We start from the raw sequence: 19032 nt of genomic DNA, 5'->3' as shown, positions 1-19032 counted from the left end.
TTCCCGGAACCGGAAGTGCGTGCGCGAGGCTCAGCGGGCGTGCGGTGTTTGTGGCGTTCGCTTTCGGGGACCTGGGGGACAGAGTACGTGACGGTCGCGCTGTCTGTTTTCTGGCGCTATGGTAAGGTGGGGCGGGGAGGTGGGTTTTGAGTCGCGTTCTGGGGCAGGCTGCAGCTTCTGTGGTTGACTTTCTCCCTTCGTGGATACGAGGGGGCGAGGAGAACAGTATCGTGCTGACTTCTTTATAAAAAGGATTTTTTTAAAAAATGGTCTATACTAGTTGTGGGGGAGGAGATGGCAGGGGACGTCAGCTCGTCATGCATGCTGAGCCATTTGTATAGATTCAGGTGGGCAGCTTGGTCTGAAGTGGCAGAACAGAGTTGTGGGTCCAGTGGTACCTTTAAGACCGACAAAGTTTAATTCAAGGTATAAGCTTTCGGGTGCAACCACATCTGAAGAAGTGTGCTTGCACAGGAAAGCTTATACCTGGAATTAAACTTTGTCGGTCGTAAAGGTGCCACTGGACTCAAACTTTGTTGTGCCATTTGTAGTAATAGTAATAACACTTAGCATAGTGCTTTCATTGTACAAAACATATGCACATGCTCTTGTAACAACAGTCCTGTGTGGAAGGCCAACGGCCATATTCCTGTATGAGGATGTGAGAGAGGCCACCTAAGGAGTTCCTCGCAGAGTTGAAAGTCTCTGGAGCAAGCTGTAGTGCAGACAGGGCCATAGTTGGATGATGTTTCATCCATGGGCTCTAATGGTTAGAAGATGATCTGCTGTAAGCTTAGTACTTTTGAAAAAAAAATATTCATCACGGCATGGAAATGCCAATACCCCATCAGCAGATGGGAAGCAATATACGCATGAGAGGGGGGAGAGAAATAGTTGGTTAAGATGTCCCCAGGTTATCCAAAAAACTGAGATTTGGTGTTGAGACAACCTAGTACATACTAACTACTAGAAGATTATTAAAACTGAATGATTACTTGGAAAAAAAATAAACCTACCCTGCAGTTTGATTTTTTCTTTCCTTTTGGGGACTGGGAGAGATTGCTCATCCCTAAGAGGGGGAAAAGGCAATACTAAAGGTGGGAGCAGAGGGAAAGAATAGGGATGATGAAAGGAGAGGAAAAATAGGTTTAATACAAGGAGACTGGTGGGAACAAATAGGAGGGAAAAAACAAAAATGTCAACAACAACCAGGGGTCATTTAGTAGAAAAAGAGGTGCTGGAGCTCATTAGCATAACTCATTAGCATAACTTATTTGCATATCCCACACCCCCTGACATCACTGGAAGTGTGTCAGAAGGCAACACCCACCACTCAGGCTCTCCTGGACTCTTTTGGATTGCTAGCTATGGGGGGGAGATGCGCAGATCTGCCCTCACAGAGGAGGGAGAGCTTGTACCTAAATAAACCTTGGCCTTAAAGGTGCCACTGGACTGTTTTGGATTGCTATCTGGGGGGGGGCCCTCTGCAACCTACCTGGCTGCTTCTTGCTCCTTGTGGCCTGGGGCTGCTGGGAGCAGGAGGTGGGGCTTGTTGCATGTGCCCGCCCCTTGGGCTCTTTACTGCCGGAGCTGCACTCCTGCAGGAAATGACCCCTGCACACAGTGAGAAACCCATTTATATGTAGTGACCCTTCCATAGTGCTGTTCAGGTGGTGGGGGTCTTACAGGCAGTAAAGGACGGTCTAGTCCTGTGTTGCTGGCAACGAGGGGATGTCACTTCTGGTGTGCACAGGAAATGATATCATCGCATCACCAGCAATGCAGAGATGCTCTGGTATTTGGACAAAACGTCTGTGCTATTTGGGCAAAAACTCTGTGGTAAAACGGATTTTTACCATAAACTTTTTGTGCAGATACCAGAGCATCACCGGCAACACAATGACACTTCTTCTGGTGAGTACCAGAAGTGATATTGCCATGACACCGGCCTAGGCTTATCCCAGTAACTCACCCTACCCCTCGCCCCCACAGGTTGCTGGGAGTACCTGGCAATTCTAGCTTTATTCTATTTAGCATTGTATAGGAAGCTTGTGTTGTAATGTGGATCTTCCTGATGCCCGTTGCTATGAGTGTGTAGACATCCTTAAGGCCCTGTTAAAGAATGTTGCATACCTTATATAACAGACCCTTGGTGAATCACGCAACTGCCATTGCGTGCGGTGCTCAGACTCTAGGATGGACAGCAAAAACTGGTGAAGCCACTACATGTGGGGATGGGGGTGGAGCTGACTGGCCGGCGCTGCCATTGCCACACGAAATGGTGACAATGAGTGGGGTTGGTGGGGGCATGGAGTGGTGGTTTGCCTACTAAGGGACAGGACCAACAGGGGAGAAAGGAGGAGGAAGGCCAGCACATGGGTTGGGAGATAATTGGGCTGTCTTGTGCATGCTGCTCTGAGGGGAAAGACGCCCCAGCCTCGGAAGCAAGTGGAGGAGCAAAATGAGAAGGGGGTGCTGCTCTTGCCGCACACCTAAACAGCCGCAGAGCCGGGAGGCGGCGTGAGTATTGGAGAGGGTGGAGGATCGCGACCTCCCTTCTCCCCCACACCTGTTTTCAGCTTGTGAAAGAAAAACCATCACAGATGGACAGGAAGCACCCCTTGGTGATTTTGGACGCTCCATCAGGCCTTCCCATCAGCCCCTGCAGCTTCTGTGGGAAATGCAGGAGGGATGAGAACTGAGGGGGGGGGATTAGGGACAGCCAAGTTCAGACACCTCCTCCTCCTGAGCCTGGGGTAACCCAGGGATGGTCACTCAGCCTGGACTACTTCCAGGATGGGGGATGGGGGGGATGTGGCAGTGGAGGGGGAAGTCTGGTGTGCCTCCTCAAGATTCTCAGAGGTAGGCCAGGTGAAGAGAAAAAACAAAGAGGTGAATTGTAGCTGTGCTGAGGGTGGGTGTATGGGGGTTGTGCTGATAAACTACCTTATTTACTTGCAAGGAAAGTGATTCATCTCCTAAAAGTGCTATATATGCAAAAGTAACTAATTTTTGTGGAAATGTAAGATAACCCCCCCCCCCCCATTATGGTATCCCTGGGGGGGGATAGTCTTGCATATGATTAAATACATTTTGGGGGGCTTTTGTTCGTTCCCCAGTAAATCAGTTGCTTTCAATCCTAGGAATCAATTGCTTTTGTTTGTATTTTAAGAAAAAATAATATTGTTCATTGGGTTTGCCTGTGTCATTTATAAAGTTAGTATCTCCATACCTGGCATTACATTTTATGGCACACATGGTCCGGCCCATCAAAGTATCATTTATATTAGATCCAGCCCTTATAACGAGTTCGACACTTCTGACCTGTAAAGTGAATATTGGGGGGGAAGGGGGGCTTCTTTTGTGCATTTTCTGTACTCTAGATAACTCAGGAGAGTATCAAGCACAATCCATATTTTTAGATTAAAAGGGTATAATTTTTTTATAACAGAAGTTTGAAGTAACTCACTTTTGTCTTGCAGCCTCATAGGCGGAAGAAACCATTCATAGAAAAGAAGAAGGCTGTAACATTTCATTTAGTACACAGAAGTCAGAAGGACCCTTTGACAGCAGATGAAACTGCACCCCAGAGAATTCTATTACCTGCGCAAAAGGTAACTGCAGAATGTACAATTCAGAGGATTGATTCAATAGTTTGTTTCTAGTTTGCTATTTTGAGGGGTTGTGCGACGGTAGTACTTGCCTGAAAGGTTGTGTAATTCTTAGGACGTCTGTAAATTTTTTTGCAGTATGCCATAATATATTGTTCTGGAGTGTTTAAGACCCAAAGAGGCTTAGTTATACCTTTCTAGTTGTGGAATCCTAAAATTCACCTTTTGAATTCTATCAGTTCTGTCACAAGAGTGGTGAGGGACATTAACCATGTCTAACCTGCCTGCTTTTCCTGAAAGACTGCGTTTGTATCGACTCTTTTTGCAAGTCACTACTAGAGTGATCTATCTAACTGTAAGTTAATACTGCTGGACAAATTTGGTAACTTTTTTTTAAAAAAATAGGGAAATGATGAAAAACGGAGAGAAGAACAGAGGAAATATGGAGTCTTCTTCGATGATGACTATGATTACTTGCAACATCTCAGAGAAGCTTCTGGAACTTCTGAGCTTGTTCCATCAAGCATCCAAAGCCAACAAGGCAGGATTATAGTGACCAAAGAAGGGGAGGTTGAAGAGGAAATTCAGTGCATTTTGGTAAGTGCAGGAGCGGTGGTGATAGTTATTGTTCCAGTTTTGTGCCTTTCTCATTTGGCGATCCAGCAAATGAATCAAACCAAAATAAGAAGCAGGGTAGAAAGTTTTTAACTAAGTGTGTAGAATTTCCTGAAAACTTGTAACATAAATACTTAGAAACGTCTCCTGTTTTTTTAATATTTTGTTCAGTTAGAATAATGGTTATCTGATCTTGATCTCCTGTTAACAGGTATTAGGGATTAATGATACAGAAACTGGTTGTTCATGTTATCTTCTATTATGTTCTTTTTCAGTTATACAGCTTGTGATGCCCCTTTCCACACACACAGAGTGCCTACCACCACCTATCTCTCAGGTTCAGGGTTACAAGTAGGTCAGGTGTCACATTTGCTATCCTTCCCATCTCTTTTAAAATATAGAGAGAGCCATAACTATTTCACACCTCAGGTCCTCTCGCTCATTCACAGAGACATCAGCAGACAGGGTAGCCCAGCCCTTTACTAACAGATCCTCACTCAAATATTTCACTTAGTTATTGGGGTTGGGGCTCATACACTGTTCCAGTCACACAACCGCCACCATTTATTCATTTCCTAAAACATATGTAGACCAACATCTTCACTGTTGCGTATGCTTCTGTGTTTCTTTCCCTGCGGCATACAGCCCACAGATTTAAACAAGGAGTTAACTTTTATTTGTGGTTTGAACATAACATTGAATAAAATAAGGTAAATGCTACATTTTGTTTCCAATTGAACTTTAGAGATGTTTCCCTATTCCTGCAATTGGGATCCTTTGTCACAAATTGGCTCTTTTCAGCCAGCTCTAGGTAGCTCTTTTCCAGTTTCACTCAGCCAGTTTTCCTTGTAACTCCCTAGCTGCCAACTCCCAACTACTTTCTAACTGCAGTTTTACAACTATCTGTCCCTGACATTCCATTAGCTCTTAGGGAGAGGTGGAACATAACCTCTCCATCACCGGTAGAGGGCCTTACTATCTATTTGATGCAGGAAATTATTTGACACCTGTATGGAAAGTTTGGAGGCTTGGAGGGAGGTTGTTGCTAAACATTGATGCAGGTTACCAGTTCAGGATCTCTTAACAGGATACAATACTGTAGTAGCTGAGTGTTCATGTAGCACTCCTTCAACTATGGTCCTTTGTTATCAGTGAGATGATAAAAAGCAAGTGTTCATACACATGAATGTAGTTACACAGCTAACTAATTAAAGAGATGTGGTGAGATCAAAATGCAAGTAAAATTTAAATCTGTATAACCAGCAAGTCTTCCAGGAGCTTTCCTAGCGTTGTGCTATGGAGAGTGCAAGAACAGGGCAGGCAGCTGCAGACGTGTGTGGGAGAAAAGAGGGATATAACGTAAAATAAATAAGTACCCCTTCTGCTTGTTTTATTTTGGAACTTTGGAACTAGAGTCATAGGATCATAGAACCAGAAGGTTCCATACAGGCCATCTAGTCCAACCCCCTGCTCAATGCTGGATCAGCCTAAAGCATCCCTGACAAGTGTTCATCCAGCTGCTGGTTGAAGACTGCCAACGAGGGAGAGCTCACTACCACCCTAGGCAGCCAGTTCCACTGTGCTAAACTACTTGTACACTAAAAACAGAGTACTTTCCTCATGTCTTCCTTCTCAGTGGTCCTATACAATTAGGTGCAACTTTTGCTGGTTTCTTCTTTTATCTTGAAGAGGGAGAAAAAGAGTTCTCCAGGTCATGGTCTAGGTCTCTTTGACCAGCAGACGGGTGACTGGCAATAGTTAACAAATAGCAGGGTCACTTTTTGAAATCTTGTCAAGTGAATTCATATACAACTATTCTAGGATATGTATGTAGGATCCTGAATTGTTGTCTCTCTTACTTGTAGCTTGAAGCACTAGGAAAAGGTTTATATTGAATAGCTTCTTATACAGACACTTTTCTCTTTGAAAGACGCCAGCATTTGTGTGCCGATTCTTAAATTTCAGTAGAAAGAATTGTGTATCAACTGAATTGCACCTATTGTTAAAAAGCAAAAGTTCTGTTAGAAAGCCAGTTTGCTGTAGTGGTTAAGAATGGCGGACTCTAATCTGTAGAACTGGGTTTGGTTCCCCACTCTTCCACATGTAGCCAGCTGGGTGACCTTGGGTCAGTCACAGTTCTCTCAGAGCTGTTCTGGAAAGAGCAGTTCTCCCAGAGCTCTCTCAGCCCCACCTATCTCACGGGGCGTATGTTGTGGGGAGAGGAAGGGAAAGGAGATTGTAAGCCGATCTGAGACTCCGAGTGAAGGGTGGGGTATAAATCCAACTTCTTCTTTTTCTTTTTTCAGAGAGTTTTGTCTCTTGATAATTATTTTAAAGAAAGGGGCTGGTATTTCTTTGATGTGTTTTTTCTTTTCTTTAGGCTCCCACTATTAATTTGCCCTCATCAGTGTTTGCATCAGATTTTGAAGAGGATGTGGGACTGTTAAATAAAGCTGCTCCTGTTTCAGGTACTAAATTTAAGCTGTATTTGTTCAATATTAACCCGTCCTTAATATATTGCTGTTGCTGTGTGACCAAATAAGATGGAGGTAATCTGGTTTGGAAGGCTGATTTTTGTTGTTGTTGTTGTTCTGAATGGAATGGAGTTGGCTTTTGCAGAGCGGATTAAGAATTTGGGTTCGCCCGTAGACCCAGCTTTGCTGTTTGAAAAACAGACTGGTGTAGTGGCCGAGAGTGCCTTCTGTCATCTGCATCTGGTTTGCCAACTCTCTCCTTTCTTAAACTCAGCCAATGGAGCATGCTGATCCATGCTTTCGTAACCTCACTGTTTGATTGCTACAATGCGTTCTACATTGGGCTGTCCTTGAAGCCACCCCAGAAACTGCAGCTGGTTCAGAATTCAGCAGCCTATTTATTGTCAGGGCCTGGTTGATGGGAACAGATCTCTCCAATCTTAAGACGTCTACATTTGCTGCCCGTTTATTTCTGAGTTCAATTTAGTGTTCTGATTATGACCTTTAAAGCCCTTCACAGCCTTGGACCCAGATATCTATTTCTTCCCATATGCCCCGTGTGCCAGTTGTGGTTCTCAACTTGCTACCTTCCTCCACTTATGACAGCCCACCTGACATCAGCCAGCACACTTCCATTGTAGGTCCCACTTTGTGGGAAAGCATTTCTGCAGAGGCGAGGAGGATGCCATCTCAAGAAATTATCAGCCGGCGCTCCAAGGCCACGTTATTTACCAGGGCTTTTAATGAGTTAGAGACTGCAGGCAGTTTAAAGGTAGCATTTACTTTATTCTGTATGTTTTAAATCATGATTTGTAAGCCACCTTGAGCCACAACGAAAGGCAGGATATAAATGTTTTTATACATAAATGCCTGTGAAAAACTAAAGGGGCACAGACTTGAGTATCTCATTCTTTGTTCAAAATACATAGAAATTTCTTCAGTCTCTCTCTGCTGTCACATTGTTATCAGCCATGATGACTCATACAAGCAGTGAATGTTAGCAATGAAATGTTTGGGAGGCTTTATTAATATATGATTTTATCTTTCATTAGGGCCCAGGCTGGATTTTGACCCCGACATTGTTGCTGCACTTGATGATGATTTCAATTTTGACGATCCAAATAATCTTCTTGAGGATGACTTCGTTTTAAATGCCAATAAGCCTGGGAGCATAGAGCAGGAAGAGGAAGGTTATTGGTAATGAAATGGAAAGCTACTACCGCATTTTTTTATTAATTGCAGTCGGGAGAAAAGAAGGAAACCCTGCTACTAGTGAAACAATAATGCTGTCTAAGTCTCAAGTGCCTGTGACCACAGGCGAGTCTGGGTTCAACCCCTCTTAGATTTTCATTCATGAAAATTATCTTACTTTCCCTTGTCCATCTACAAAACAAGTAAACAGTGGTATGTCAAGCAATTATCAGATTAGTGGTATGAGAAGAGTGCCATAAATGCCAGATAGCTAATGTGTTGTTTTTGTGCTCTTCACAGGGAATCGAAAGCTGGAGATGAAGATGAATGGGAGGACGTGGAGGAAGAGGAGATGGATGGAAAGAACATTTGTAGTGATGGAGAGTATGAGTCTGAGGGTCCTTTGTCAGATGACAGTGAAATTGGAGGAGAGATGAAAGAATTTCTTTTCATGCAAGAAGAGACCAAGAGCCGTTTCACAGAATACTCCATGACCTCCTCAGTAATAAGAAGGAATGAGCAGCTGACCCTTCTGGATGAGAGATTTGAGAAGGTGAAGAAATCATTCTGATAAACCCCGGAGCAACCCTGTAAACTATTCCTCATTTCTTCTAAAGATTCCAGGATATAAGTTTCAGGATATAAGACATCATAGTTAGTTTTAACTGTCACAATTCATTTCCTACATTTATTTCCCCCTTTCTCCCAAATGGGAACCCAAAGCAACTTACATCACTCTCTTCTGTGTGTGTATGACTGGCCCAACGTCACTCAGCAAGCTCACATAGCACATTGTTTTATCACAACCGCCATGTGAGGTAAATAAGGGCCTGTGTGTGTATGACTGGCCCAAGGTCACTCAGCAAGCTCACATAGCACATTGGGGGTTTGAGCCTGGATCTCCCAGATCCTAATCTGACCCTAACCACTACATCATGTGGGCTAATATACAGCTGCTGTTCTCAAAACTATGAATTATTTCACTGCTCAAATTTGTTACCATGGAATATGGAGACAATGGGGATGCTGTGCACTTATTTGCAGCTACATTCTGTAACCAAGGACGGCTTCCCCGCACCTGCCTGTAAGAAGGAGGGGTCATCATCAATGCTCCCTCTAAGCTGTGGAGTCTTGTGAGCTACTGGCATTAAAGTTGTGAGCGAGCGATTTGGCTACTGCGTACATTAGTTTGCTCTGGAGCCATCCTTTCCTGAGCTGAGACAAAAATGTGTGAACCAGAGGCTAAAAAACTGTGAGCTAGCTCACACGAACTCAGCTTAGAGGGAACACTGGTCATCATCCAGGAATGTTTTTGTATCCCTGATAATTGAAGTTTTAGTGAGTTGTAGTGTGCAGATGGGAGACCACCAAGGAAATCCAGGGTGGTTCTGTAGAAGCAGGGAGTGGCAAAGCACCCCTGAATGTCTCTTGGCCTAAAAACCCTATGGATTTGCCTTAAATGACATATCCTGGTTAGTAGATCAACAATTTCATATTTGAGCTTTATGCCATCAGGGCCTGAAGAATTATTGGTCTTAATTTTACAGTGGATCTGGAATTTCATCTCCCATCCTCTCAATTTAACTCAGTTCTTCAGACTCATTTCCTAAAAATAGTCACTATGGTCTGGTCACATGCCTCACATTTTTCACTTTATTTTTATTTATTTATTTAATTTATTTATTTATTAGATTTATACCCTGCCATCCCCACCGAAGCAGGCGCAGCTTTAGCAATCTTTTTATTCCTTGGTCATCTAAAGGCTCAACTGCCTCTTTAGCTGGTTTCCTGCTCTGGATGTCTTTAAAGAAATGTTCATTTTTTTGTCTTGGTGCGTTTAGCAGTTCACCTCTCGCATTCCTTTTTCCATGCCTTATTATTATCTGAACCATATTTTGCCAAACTCGTGCTCCCTTTTGTTCACTTCACTGGGACAGACTTTCAATTTCAAAAAGAAACCTTTGCCTTTGAGGACTTCCTTAACCATGTAGGCATCCTTTTAGCTTTGAAAGTAGCTTTTCTAATCTGGGGAATGCATTCTATCTGGACTTCAATTACTGTGGTTGTAAATAGCTTCCAAGTGTCATTTAGGGATTTGCATCTCCTACATTTCTCTTTCAGCTTCCTTCTGACCAATACCCTCATTTTTGTAAAGTTCCTTGTTTTGAAATCAAATGTTAGTGTTTTTGAACTTCAGGGAAAACCTCCCATTGACATGACATGCATGCTGAATAGCATTGTGGTCGGTATTTCCAACGGTGACCAGGTCTTGAACCCCACTCAGAACCAAGTCAAAGATCACTGCCCCTCTAGTTAGCTATGTTACCAACTGTTCCAGTGCTCATGTCGTTTATGGTGTCTAGAAATCTCATTTCTACAGCAGCATTTGAGCACATGCTTACCTAGTCAATATTATAGTTGAAATAACCCAGTTTCACAACGTTATCCGCGTTAGTCACCTCATTTCCTTCTCCGTGTTGAGATCAGTCTCAAGGATTGGATCAAGTGGGTGATAGTGCACCCCCCACGTTTAAGGATCTTTCAGGGCCCAGCGTCTCCAGCCATATCACCTCTGCTGGGGAGTTCATTCCATGTTAGCCTGTGTCACAGAATAAAACAAGAATCCAGGGGCACCTCAGAGGCTTAACAAAATTGATTCCAGCATTAGTTTTTCTGGGTCAGAGCTCACTCACTGAGATGCACTGCAGTGTAAGTCCATCAGGCTGATTTATAGGGAGAGAGGGGACTCTCCCTATAACTGGTTCGAACACTGGTTCGAAACAAGATCCAATCCAAAAAGTAATTGACAACAGGCAAACTGTGCAACATAGTGCAGGGAGAAATAAGAAGATACATAAGGAAGTCAGAGAAGTACAGCTGAAGTCCTTAACATCCATAAGGGGCAGATATGCAAAATATCACTCATGGATGAGCAGGCGGGGGATGTGGGGCTTTCATCCAACAGATGGAGCTCGTCCAAGCTAACCAGTCTTGGAAAATCTAACCAATAGATACCGACTTCATCCAATAGTGATTAATTTCTGTAGTATTCACAGTAATACTATGTTTTTGATTTTAGTTTTTCGAGCAGTTTGATGATGACGAAATTGGAGCATTAGATAATGCAGAACTGGAAGGCTTCATTCAAAGTGACAGTGCTCGGCTACGGGAAGTCTTGAATGACTACTACAAAGAGAAAGCAAAGGAGTATGTAGATGATTCTTGCTTTTCGGTAATTCACATGAGTAGCCTTAATTCCCAATATGCATTTGATTTGTGGGTCTCAAAGAGCTCCTCACATAGTCTGTAAAAGTGATTGGACTCTAGGCTTGCTTGCCACATTGCGTAGCAGGACTGCTGTAGTTCTCAGGTCTGCTATATTTATCACTCCCCAGTTATATTGCCTCAACTTCCTAAGCATATCCAGTAGTATCTAGGCTTGTCAAATAACGGCCCCAGTCACACGGGCAGGAAAATGTGGGGGGGAAGCGTGGCTGTTTGCCCGGAGCAAAATAACGCGCGGCTGCTCGATCAGACGTCCCGTCGAGGTCCCGTGGTTAGGGGGGAGGTGCCCATCACAGGACAATCCTGCTGCGTGGCAAAAAAGCGGCCTTTCTAGCAAAAGGCTCCACGGGTTTAACCCCTTCCAGGGCTGCAGAGGAATGCAAACTGTGTCCTTGTCAGGTCCCCTCCAGGACGAGCGTCAGCCAGGCTGCCCACCCGCCACGCCCCCCCCCCCCTCGGCCGGGGGCGAGGCGTGGCGCTGGATGCCATGACCTACCACCGGAAACACGATCAGGCGCCCGCCCTTGCCCCGCGGTTTCCGGAAACTAGTACCTCGGAGGTACTAGTTTTTTACCCCGCATCTTTGGCGGGAAGACTCGGGTTCGCTGCGGGAGCTCTACGCTTCCCAGATGTGGCGCTGTGATTGCGCCCGGAAAATCCGCCTATCTTCCGTCTCTGTACCGTGGCTAATGCTCCGTGTGACCACAGCCAACATGTATTTTTATAGATGCAGGTGAACTTTGCTGTCTTTGCAGTCAAAGAGTAAGCAGTGTAGGAATTGGTTAGCTCTATCTGCCAGTAATATATTGCTAGATGGAAAGGTTCTAATACCGAGATATGAAGCTAGCAAACATTTGATTTATATGCTACTATTTTAGGCCTATTTTAAACCAGCATATTTGATTGTGGCTTGAACGCAGAGACCGAAATACTACACTTTTACACTTTTCCAAAACATAATATGCGTTCTGTATGCTTATACTCCATATATACCAACTGTGATCACTATAAAATCTATTTCTGATTTACGAGTTATGTTATAAATAGGGGGCAGTTCATTTTAAAGTTGAATCATTGTTCCATTCAAGTGTTCATGTGCCTTTTGTGTGTGTCTTCCTTTATAAGCTGTGTGAAACTAAATGACCTTGAAATCGGGGAGGATTCAGAGGTGCTCCTGAATAAGTCAGTAGAAGAAGCAGATGAAGAACAAGAGGAAATTGTAACTTTAATTATAGAGGAGCCCAAAGAAAAATGGGACTGTGAATCCATTTTAAGTGAGTATTTAATGCATTTTCCCCAGATGAGTAAACAGTGCAAGATTATGATGTTGCTCTTGTTCAGGCTAAAAGGGTTATGATTTTTTATACTGTTCTGCTGTGGTGTATGTGTCTGACAGGTACATGGTTTCATTATCAAGGCAAGTCTTTGGTGGATTAACTGTGTAATGTTTTGCAACAGGTTGTTACAATTTATAGCGATCTTTTATAATTTGGGGGCAGGGGAATTCCTTGAATGATCACCCTTACATGTTTTTCTCGTTCAGGTACCTATTCAACCTTATACAATCATCCAAAACTTATTGAAGTTCCACAAAAGGTAAATTAGATTTTCATTCTATACCATGTTAAAACTTATATAGTGAATGTGATTAGTTTATGAAGAGAGAGCTTGAAAGATTAAAAGAGCGATATTGATATTAAAGTATTTAAATTATTTTGGGGACAACAAAGGAGATTCTTTAGATTTGCTTGTCACTGGCTCCAGAAGAACTAATTGACGCTGGCTACTGTTTCCTTTGTTTTCTGTTGTAGCATCACATATTTTTGCTTTCACATTCATACTGAAAGCACACATTTTTACAACCACTGTTTCCCAGAAAACCATGGCTAAAGTGATTTGACACCATAGCAAATAGTAATCATGGTGGGCATTGCTTCAATAAATCATTTTATCTTTTTGTAGAATGACTGGTACTACCCTACTTTGTAACAGACCAGCATTTTTCAGCAAGTACCAAGAAATAAAGATCAATACATTTTGCAACATTTTGCAGATGGCTTTAAAAGACAAGGTGGCATTTCATTTTTTCCACACTTGATTTTTAAATTGTTTTGGTTAAACATTTGATTTGACCATTAGGTACTATAGTTTTTACTGAATTTATTTTTGGATCTGACAAATGAATTTGGCTTAGGCAACTGCATAGTTCTCTGAGGAAACTTGTGAACTTCTTAAGTTGCTGGGTTGTGAATTTAGTGGAGAAGTTTCACATTGGCAAAGTAAGCCATCTCACTAGCCCTTGTGTATGGGGGTTTTTTTGTTTGTTTTTTAAAGCCAAAACCAATCAAAGTGTCCCATAAGACTGGAATCCCACTGGATGTTTTGCCTAAAAGAGGACTTACAGCTAAGCAGGTTGAGTGCATGCAGATGATTAATGACAGTGACCTGCCAAGAGTCTCCACACAACCACGTCCCAAAAAGGAAAGTAAAGAAGATCACAAAGCCAGAAAACAAGCTATCAAAGAAGAACGCAAAGTAAATTTACTTTTTTTCCCTTTAAGTAATGAATGTCAGTACAAAAGTGCTGTTTTAAAGCAAGCTTATTTAATCTAAATTTTGATAGTAAGAAAGGGAGAAGCATAAGAAGTCAAGAACTGGAATATGTAGGAACTAGGAGTAAGGCCCGTTGTGGGAAGAAATACAATGAGCTCTAGAAAGAAGCTCCAGGTGAGTGTCCCAGTTGTGGCTGGTGGAGCGGCAGAGGGAAGGGGAAAATAGAGGGAGGCAAGCCATGTTTCTTTCCTTCTGCTTAGCTATAAGGCAGGGCTGTCTCAAGTCATTTTGCTGCCCCAAGTGGGTAGTACGGGAGGACAGCCTCATGGTAACAGGTATGGTTCCCTCAACCCCTGACGTACGTTGATTTGAGGTTATGCAGTGGCAGCTAATGTAGAAAAGCGCCTCCTCCTATGCCATGTCTTCTGGGTTCCCAGGGTCTGGAAAGTGGTTCCATAGCCAGTTACAGGGTTGCCAACTCTGAGTTGGGAAATACCTGTAGATTTGAGGGGTAGAGCCTGGGGAGGGCAGGGTTTGGGGGTGCAGAGGGACCTCAGCCGGGTATAATGCCATAGAGTCCATTGCCCAAAGCGGCCATTCTCTCCAGGAGAACTGATCTTGGAGATCTCCAGGTGCTGCCTGGAGGCTGGCAATACTAAGGGGAGGACCAGACCTGTAGATTTGAGGGGTAGAGCCTGGGAAGGGCAGGGTTTTGGGTGTTTAGAATGTTAGAGGCAAAAGCCAATCAGGCTGCATATGCAAATGACCTCTGTGTTCTGACTGGCTATTAGTGGGAGAGGAACAGCAAACTGTTTAGAGTATTGGAGGTGAGACTCAGGCAACACAGCCAGTGGATAGGGACAGCTTCTGTTCTGAGTGACAGATCAATGAGTCAACTGATTTGGAAGCGTGTGGAATGTTCAGGAGAGTCCATAACCAAAACAGAATTATTATATAGAGAGATGGTAGCAGAATACTGCTGACTTCTCATTGTTGTCCATCCTTATGCAGCATCCCTCTAGCACAGCAAAGAAAACACTAGAGCAGGCATTGTGTGCTCTGCACCTGCTGGATAATGGTTGCAGAAGATGTATTAGCGTATGTTCTATTTGCCATAACTTTTATTGAAAATATTTAAATGGGCCAGTTAAACTCATGAAAAGTTATGCAAGTTTTCTATGTGTAAGGATATCAGTATACCAATTTCTTGAGAGCCAGTTCAGTGTAGTGGTTAAGAGCGCAGACTCTAATCTGGGAGAACTGGGTTTGATTACCCACTCCTCCACATGCAGTTGTTAGCGGGTGATTTGGCTACTGCATAAATTAGTCTGCTCTAGAGCCATCCTTCCTGAGCTAAGACAGAAATGTGTGAGGCTAAAAACTGAGCTGGCCCACACTAACTCAGCTTAGAGGGAACACTGCTCACAGGATGTCTGTTGTGGAGAGGGGAAGGGAAAGGAGATTGTAAACTGCTCTGAGACTCCAAGTGAAGGACGGGGTATCAATCCAATCTCTTCTTCTTCCCTACAGGAACGCAGAATAGAGAAGAAAGCAAACAAAATAGCCTTCAAACATGAGAAAACAAGGCAACAGAAAGAGCTGCTCAACTTGCAACAGAATGTTCAAGGGCTCAAATTGTTATAATCAGATTAATTGCTTCTTATGAAGGACATTCAACCACCTTGTTCTTTGTTATCATCTCTGAAAAGGTTACTTTCGCTGTCTTCAGTCTGTTCTGACACAGAATAATATCTTCTAGCGAAATTGTTACCCAATATTTGGTACAAAATAGTGGAGACTCTGCATAAAGAAGTATCTGGCCGGGATGTCAGGGCTCCTCCATTTTGAAAAGTTGTATTATGTTATTATTCTTGTGCTGTATGCTGCTGTATTGTAACACACAATCTGGCAGAACCACATAATTCTAGAAGAACCAAAAATAACAGAAAAGAAGTGAGATTACTGATTTTAACAACATAACAGCTTAAAACCCATGAACAATTTGTGGATTCTCACTCCTGAGAAGAGGAAGTCATATGCTGATTTACAGTGTGATCATTTAGGGAATCAGTATAAGCCCTTTGATTTCTTCTGGGCTTACATTGGAATTGCACTGTTAACCTCATAATTTGTCTATAATAAAGATACGTCCTTAAAAGTTATTTATATAGTTTTTAAATGGGCAAAGTGTTCAAAGACTTTGTTATATAAGTAAAATTGGATAAGAAAAATCATTTATGCTGTCCTGAGCTTCTTGGAGAACAGGTGGGGTAAAAATGGATGGATTGATAAAAGTTTAAAAGTTGGCACTTAATTTCTTAGTCCAGTTTAAATCATTTTTCAGCATTTGCGGCAGTGCTTGGGTTATATTTCCTTGCCTGGTTGTACTGTTTTTGACAGTAGTTACAGTTTGCTTTCTGTATACAAAAAGCACCCCAGAAATCTATGCATTTTGCCATTGGGGCAGGGTACTTTTTACTCCAGTCCATGTCATATTGGGATACAAAAAAGCCACAAGAGTCATTAAGAAAACTCTGATCTGAGAAATCATTTTTAAGTGGTCTGGAGAGCTATACAGCCTTTTCTGATAATCTGGAGTACATTTACCTCACCACAGGGAGAGATATTGGTGGGTTAGTGACAAACCACCCTAAATAAAAAAAGACGTTAAGAATTATTAGTTTTGACATGTTTTCCTTTATAATGCATATTAGGTTGTTAGTTATCTATAAGTGGGAACATGCAATGACTTGTGGGAGGCATCTCATTTCCCTCTCCCCCACTATTTCCTTTTTCCCATCCCTGAAAGCCCCCATAGCCTTTCTCCTTTTCCTGCTTCCTTCTCTCCTTCCCATCCAACAACCAACCTACCTTTATCATTCCCTCTTACCGCACCCCCCCATCCTCTATCTAGGAAAACTATGGCACAATTGTGTGATGCTGGTCATTACCACCACTGAAACTCCCTGTATCACCCCTACCCTATTTCTTGTTTTCCTCCTGGCAACCCCCATATCCTCTCCCCTTTCCCTGCCTCCTCGGCCATTAACCAGCCTACCTTATCTGCTTCTCATGTTCAGCTATGTTTATTATTTATTTACTTCATTTACACCCCATCTTTCTCTGCAATGGGGACCAAGGCATCTTAGATTGTTCTTTCCTTTTTTTTATCCTCGCAGCATCCTGTGAGGTAGGTTAGATTGTCCAAAATCACTCAGTGAGTTTCCACAGCTAGATGGGGATTTGAACCTGGGTCTCCCAGACTGTACTCTGAAGATTTAACTACTACATCAGCTATCATAGGGTGGCTGCTGTTGAATAATAGCAAGCAGCCATGCCTAGTTGAGTCATGCAAGTCAGGTGGTATCAAGTCAACCAGTGGTTGCTGCTGGCCCCAGGCCCGGTTTTGAAGAGTCCTCCCTCAAAGGCCAAAAGAGCACTAGAAAGGACCCTGCTCCCTCCCCACCTTTTAGTCACAGAAACTAAGTATAGAATGCTGTGGTTGCCTAGCTACAGCCACGGAATCTATTTTGTAAAGCTTCAAAGCTTTTATCATTTTGAGGGCGGGGTAAAATATAATAAATAAATAAATAAATTTTAATGTTTTTTTTAAAAAACTAATTTGTGTTTTTTTAATTTCAAATTGTTATGCAGATTTGGGTCGTTTTTCAGGTTTGTAGAAAGGTCTCTTGCCTGTTCACAGCTCTAATCACTGGACTTAAGTACACTCAGATTTGGCTGACGACTATTAGAATATAAGGAGCAGCTATCCTGTTCCCTTCTTTGCTTCCTCCATTCTCCTACTTCTTTCAGTCTGTCACTTTCAGTCTGTTCACTTTCTCCCTTCTGTCACCTATCCCTGTCTTTTTCTGCCTCCTCACCTCATCGATCTCTGCCTCCCACCCCATCATTCTCTTTGTGCCCCCCACCACTCTCCCAGCCCTGCACCTGCTTCCTTCCCCCCTCCAATGGTGGCAGCAGTGCTCCCAGCTGCTTCTTCAGTCCTCTCAGCAACAGTGGCTCTCCAGAAATCAACAGATCTCCTGACTACAGAGATAAGTTACCCTTAGGGTTGCCAGCTCTAGGTTGCAAAATTCTTGGAAGATTTGGGGTGGAGCCTTGAAAAGATGAGGTTTGGGGAGAAAAGCAACCTCAGCAGGGAATACTGGCAAAGCTCACCCACCAAAACGGCCATTTTTTTCCAGGGGAACTGATCTCTGTCAGCTGGAGAGCAGTTATAATTCCAGGTGATATCCAGCCCTCTCCTGGAGGTTGGCAACACTAGTTCCTCTGGAGGAAATGGCTGTTTTGGAAGGTGGAGGCTATTAGTATTATACCCTTCTGTGGTTCCTCCTCAAACCCCAGGCTGCACTCCTCAAATCCCCAAGAATTTCCCATACTGAAGTTGGCAACACTATCTTCTCCCACCCAACAGCCAACCTACCATTATCTGCCCCTGTCTTCAGCTTTCTGTCTCCTCCCCCTATGCAGCCTCTACATAGGAAAACGACAGCCTTTCTTCACAGTGGAGACCAAAGCAACAACATTTTATTTGCACAACAACCTTGTGAAGTAGGTTAGGCTGACTGGTCTACACCAAGATTTGTCTTGTTCATTCACAGTTTCAGCCACTGGATTTATCCAAAGATTTGCTGACTTCGCTATTAGAATATAAGATAATTATCTTAGGTTCAAGCTATAACTTCTTGTTCCAAAGTGAAAAAAAGCAATAGCTTTGTAAAGGAATCAATACTGATATGAGCTATTCAATGTGCAAAGAGGGAGGGAAGCCTCTATGCAAAAGAAACATTCTACTTCATATCAAAGTGGGTTTTCAAGCTCTGGATGTTTTAGTACTGTGAAAAACAATGATTTCTGCCACCTTAATCAAAAAAACAGTTGTGTGGAACTTTTCTACTCCAAGATATATTGAATTTGGGTTGGGGGGTACTCTGTACTCCAAATGCAGTATGTGTAAGGTTTTTTTTAATTTACAGTGTTGTTAGAGGGTTAAATGTAAACTAATTCTGGCTGTAATTTTTTCAATAATATTGCTGTAATAGTTTTCCCATGGAAATTGTGCCAACTATTTATTGAACTTCAGATGAATTAGGATATGGCTCCGCTACGATAAAGTACCTTTTCTAACATGTTTTGTCTTATTTGAGTATGCTTCAAACTTCCTATTATTTCCAAGACAAGACATAGTTGGAGAATTTCATTGATTTAAGTAATCTAAAGCCAGTGGTGACCACCAAACTTTATGGCATCGGTAGTGCATTTTGCCTTCGTGCATTCATAAG

General features: G+C 42.9%; 1 protein-coding gene across 1 annotated transcript; it reads left to right on the top strand.

The window, feature by feature from the left end:
* LTV1 (LTV1 ribosome biogenesis factor) lies at positions 1–16537 on the top strand. The gene is made up of 11 exons (XM_015421986.1): positions 1–121; positions 3483–3614; positions 4017–4208; positions 6607–6694; positions 7753–7897; positions 8192–8444; positions 10971–11098; positions 12302–12450; positions 12720–12772; positions 13511–13711; positions 15260–16537. Exons 1-11 carry the CDS (start codon positions 119–121, stop codon positions 15371–15373), a joined length of 1458 nt encoding a protein of 485 aa, XP_015277472.1. The 5' UTR covers positions 1–118; the 3' UTR covers positions 15374–16537.
* Positions 16538–19032: the final 2495 nt, after the last annotated feature.

The sequence above is a fragment of the Gekko japonicus genome, unplaced genomic scaffold, assembly GCF_001447785.1.
Source record: "Gekko japonicus isolate JY-2015 unplaced genomic scaffold, Gekko_japonicus_V1.1 scaffold114, whole genome shotgun sequence".
Classification (NCBI taxonomy): domain Eukaryota; kingdom Metazoa; phylum Chordata; class Lepidosauria; order Squamata; family Gekkonidae; genus Gekko; species Gekko japonicus.
This window is presented reverse-complemented; position numbering and strand designations above follow the sequence as displayed.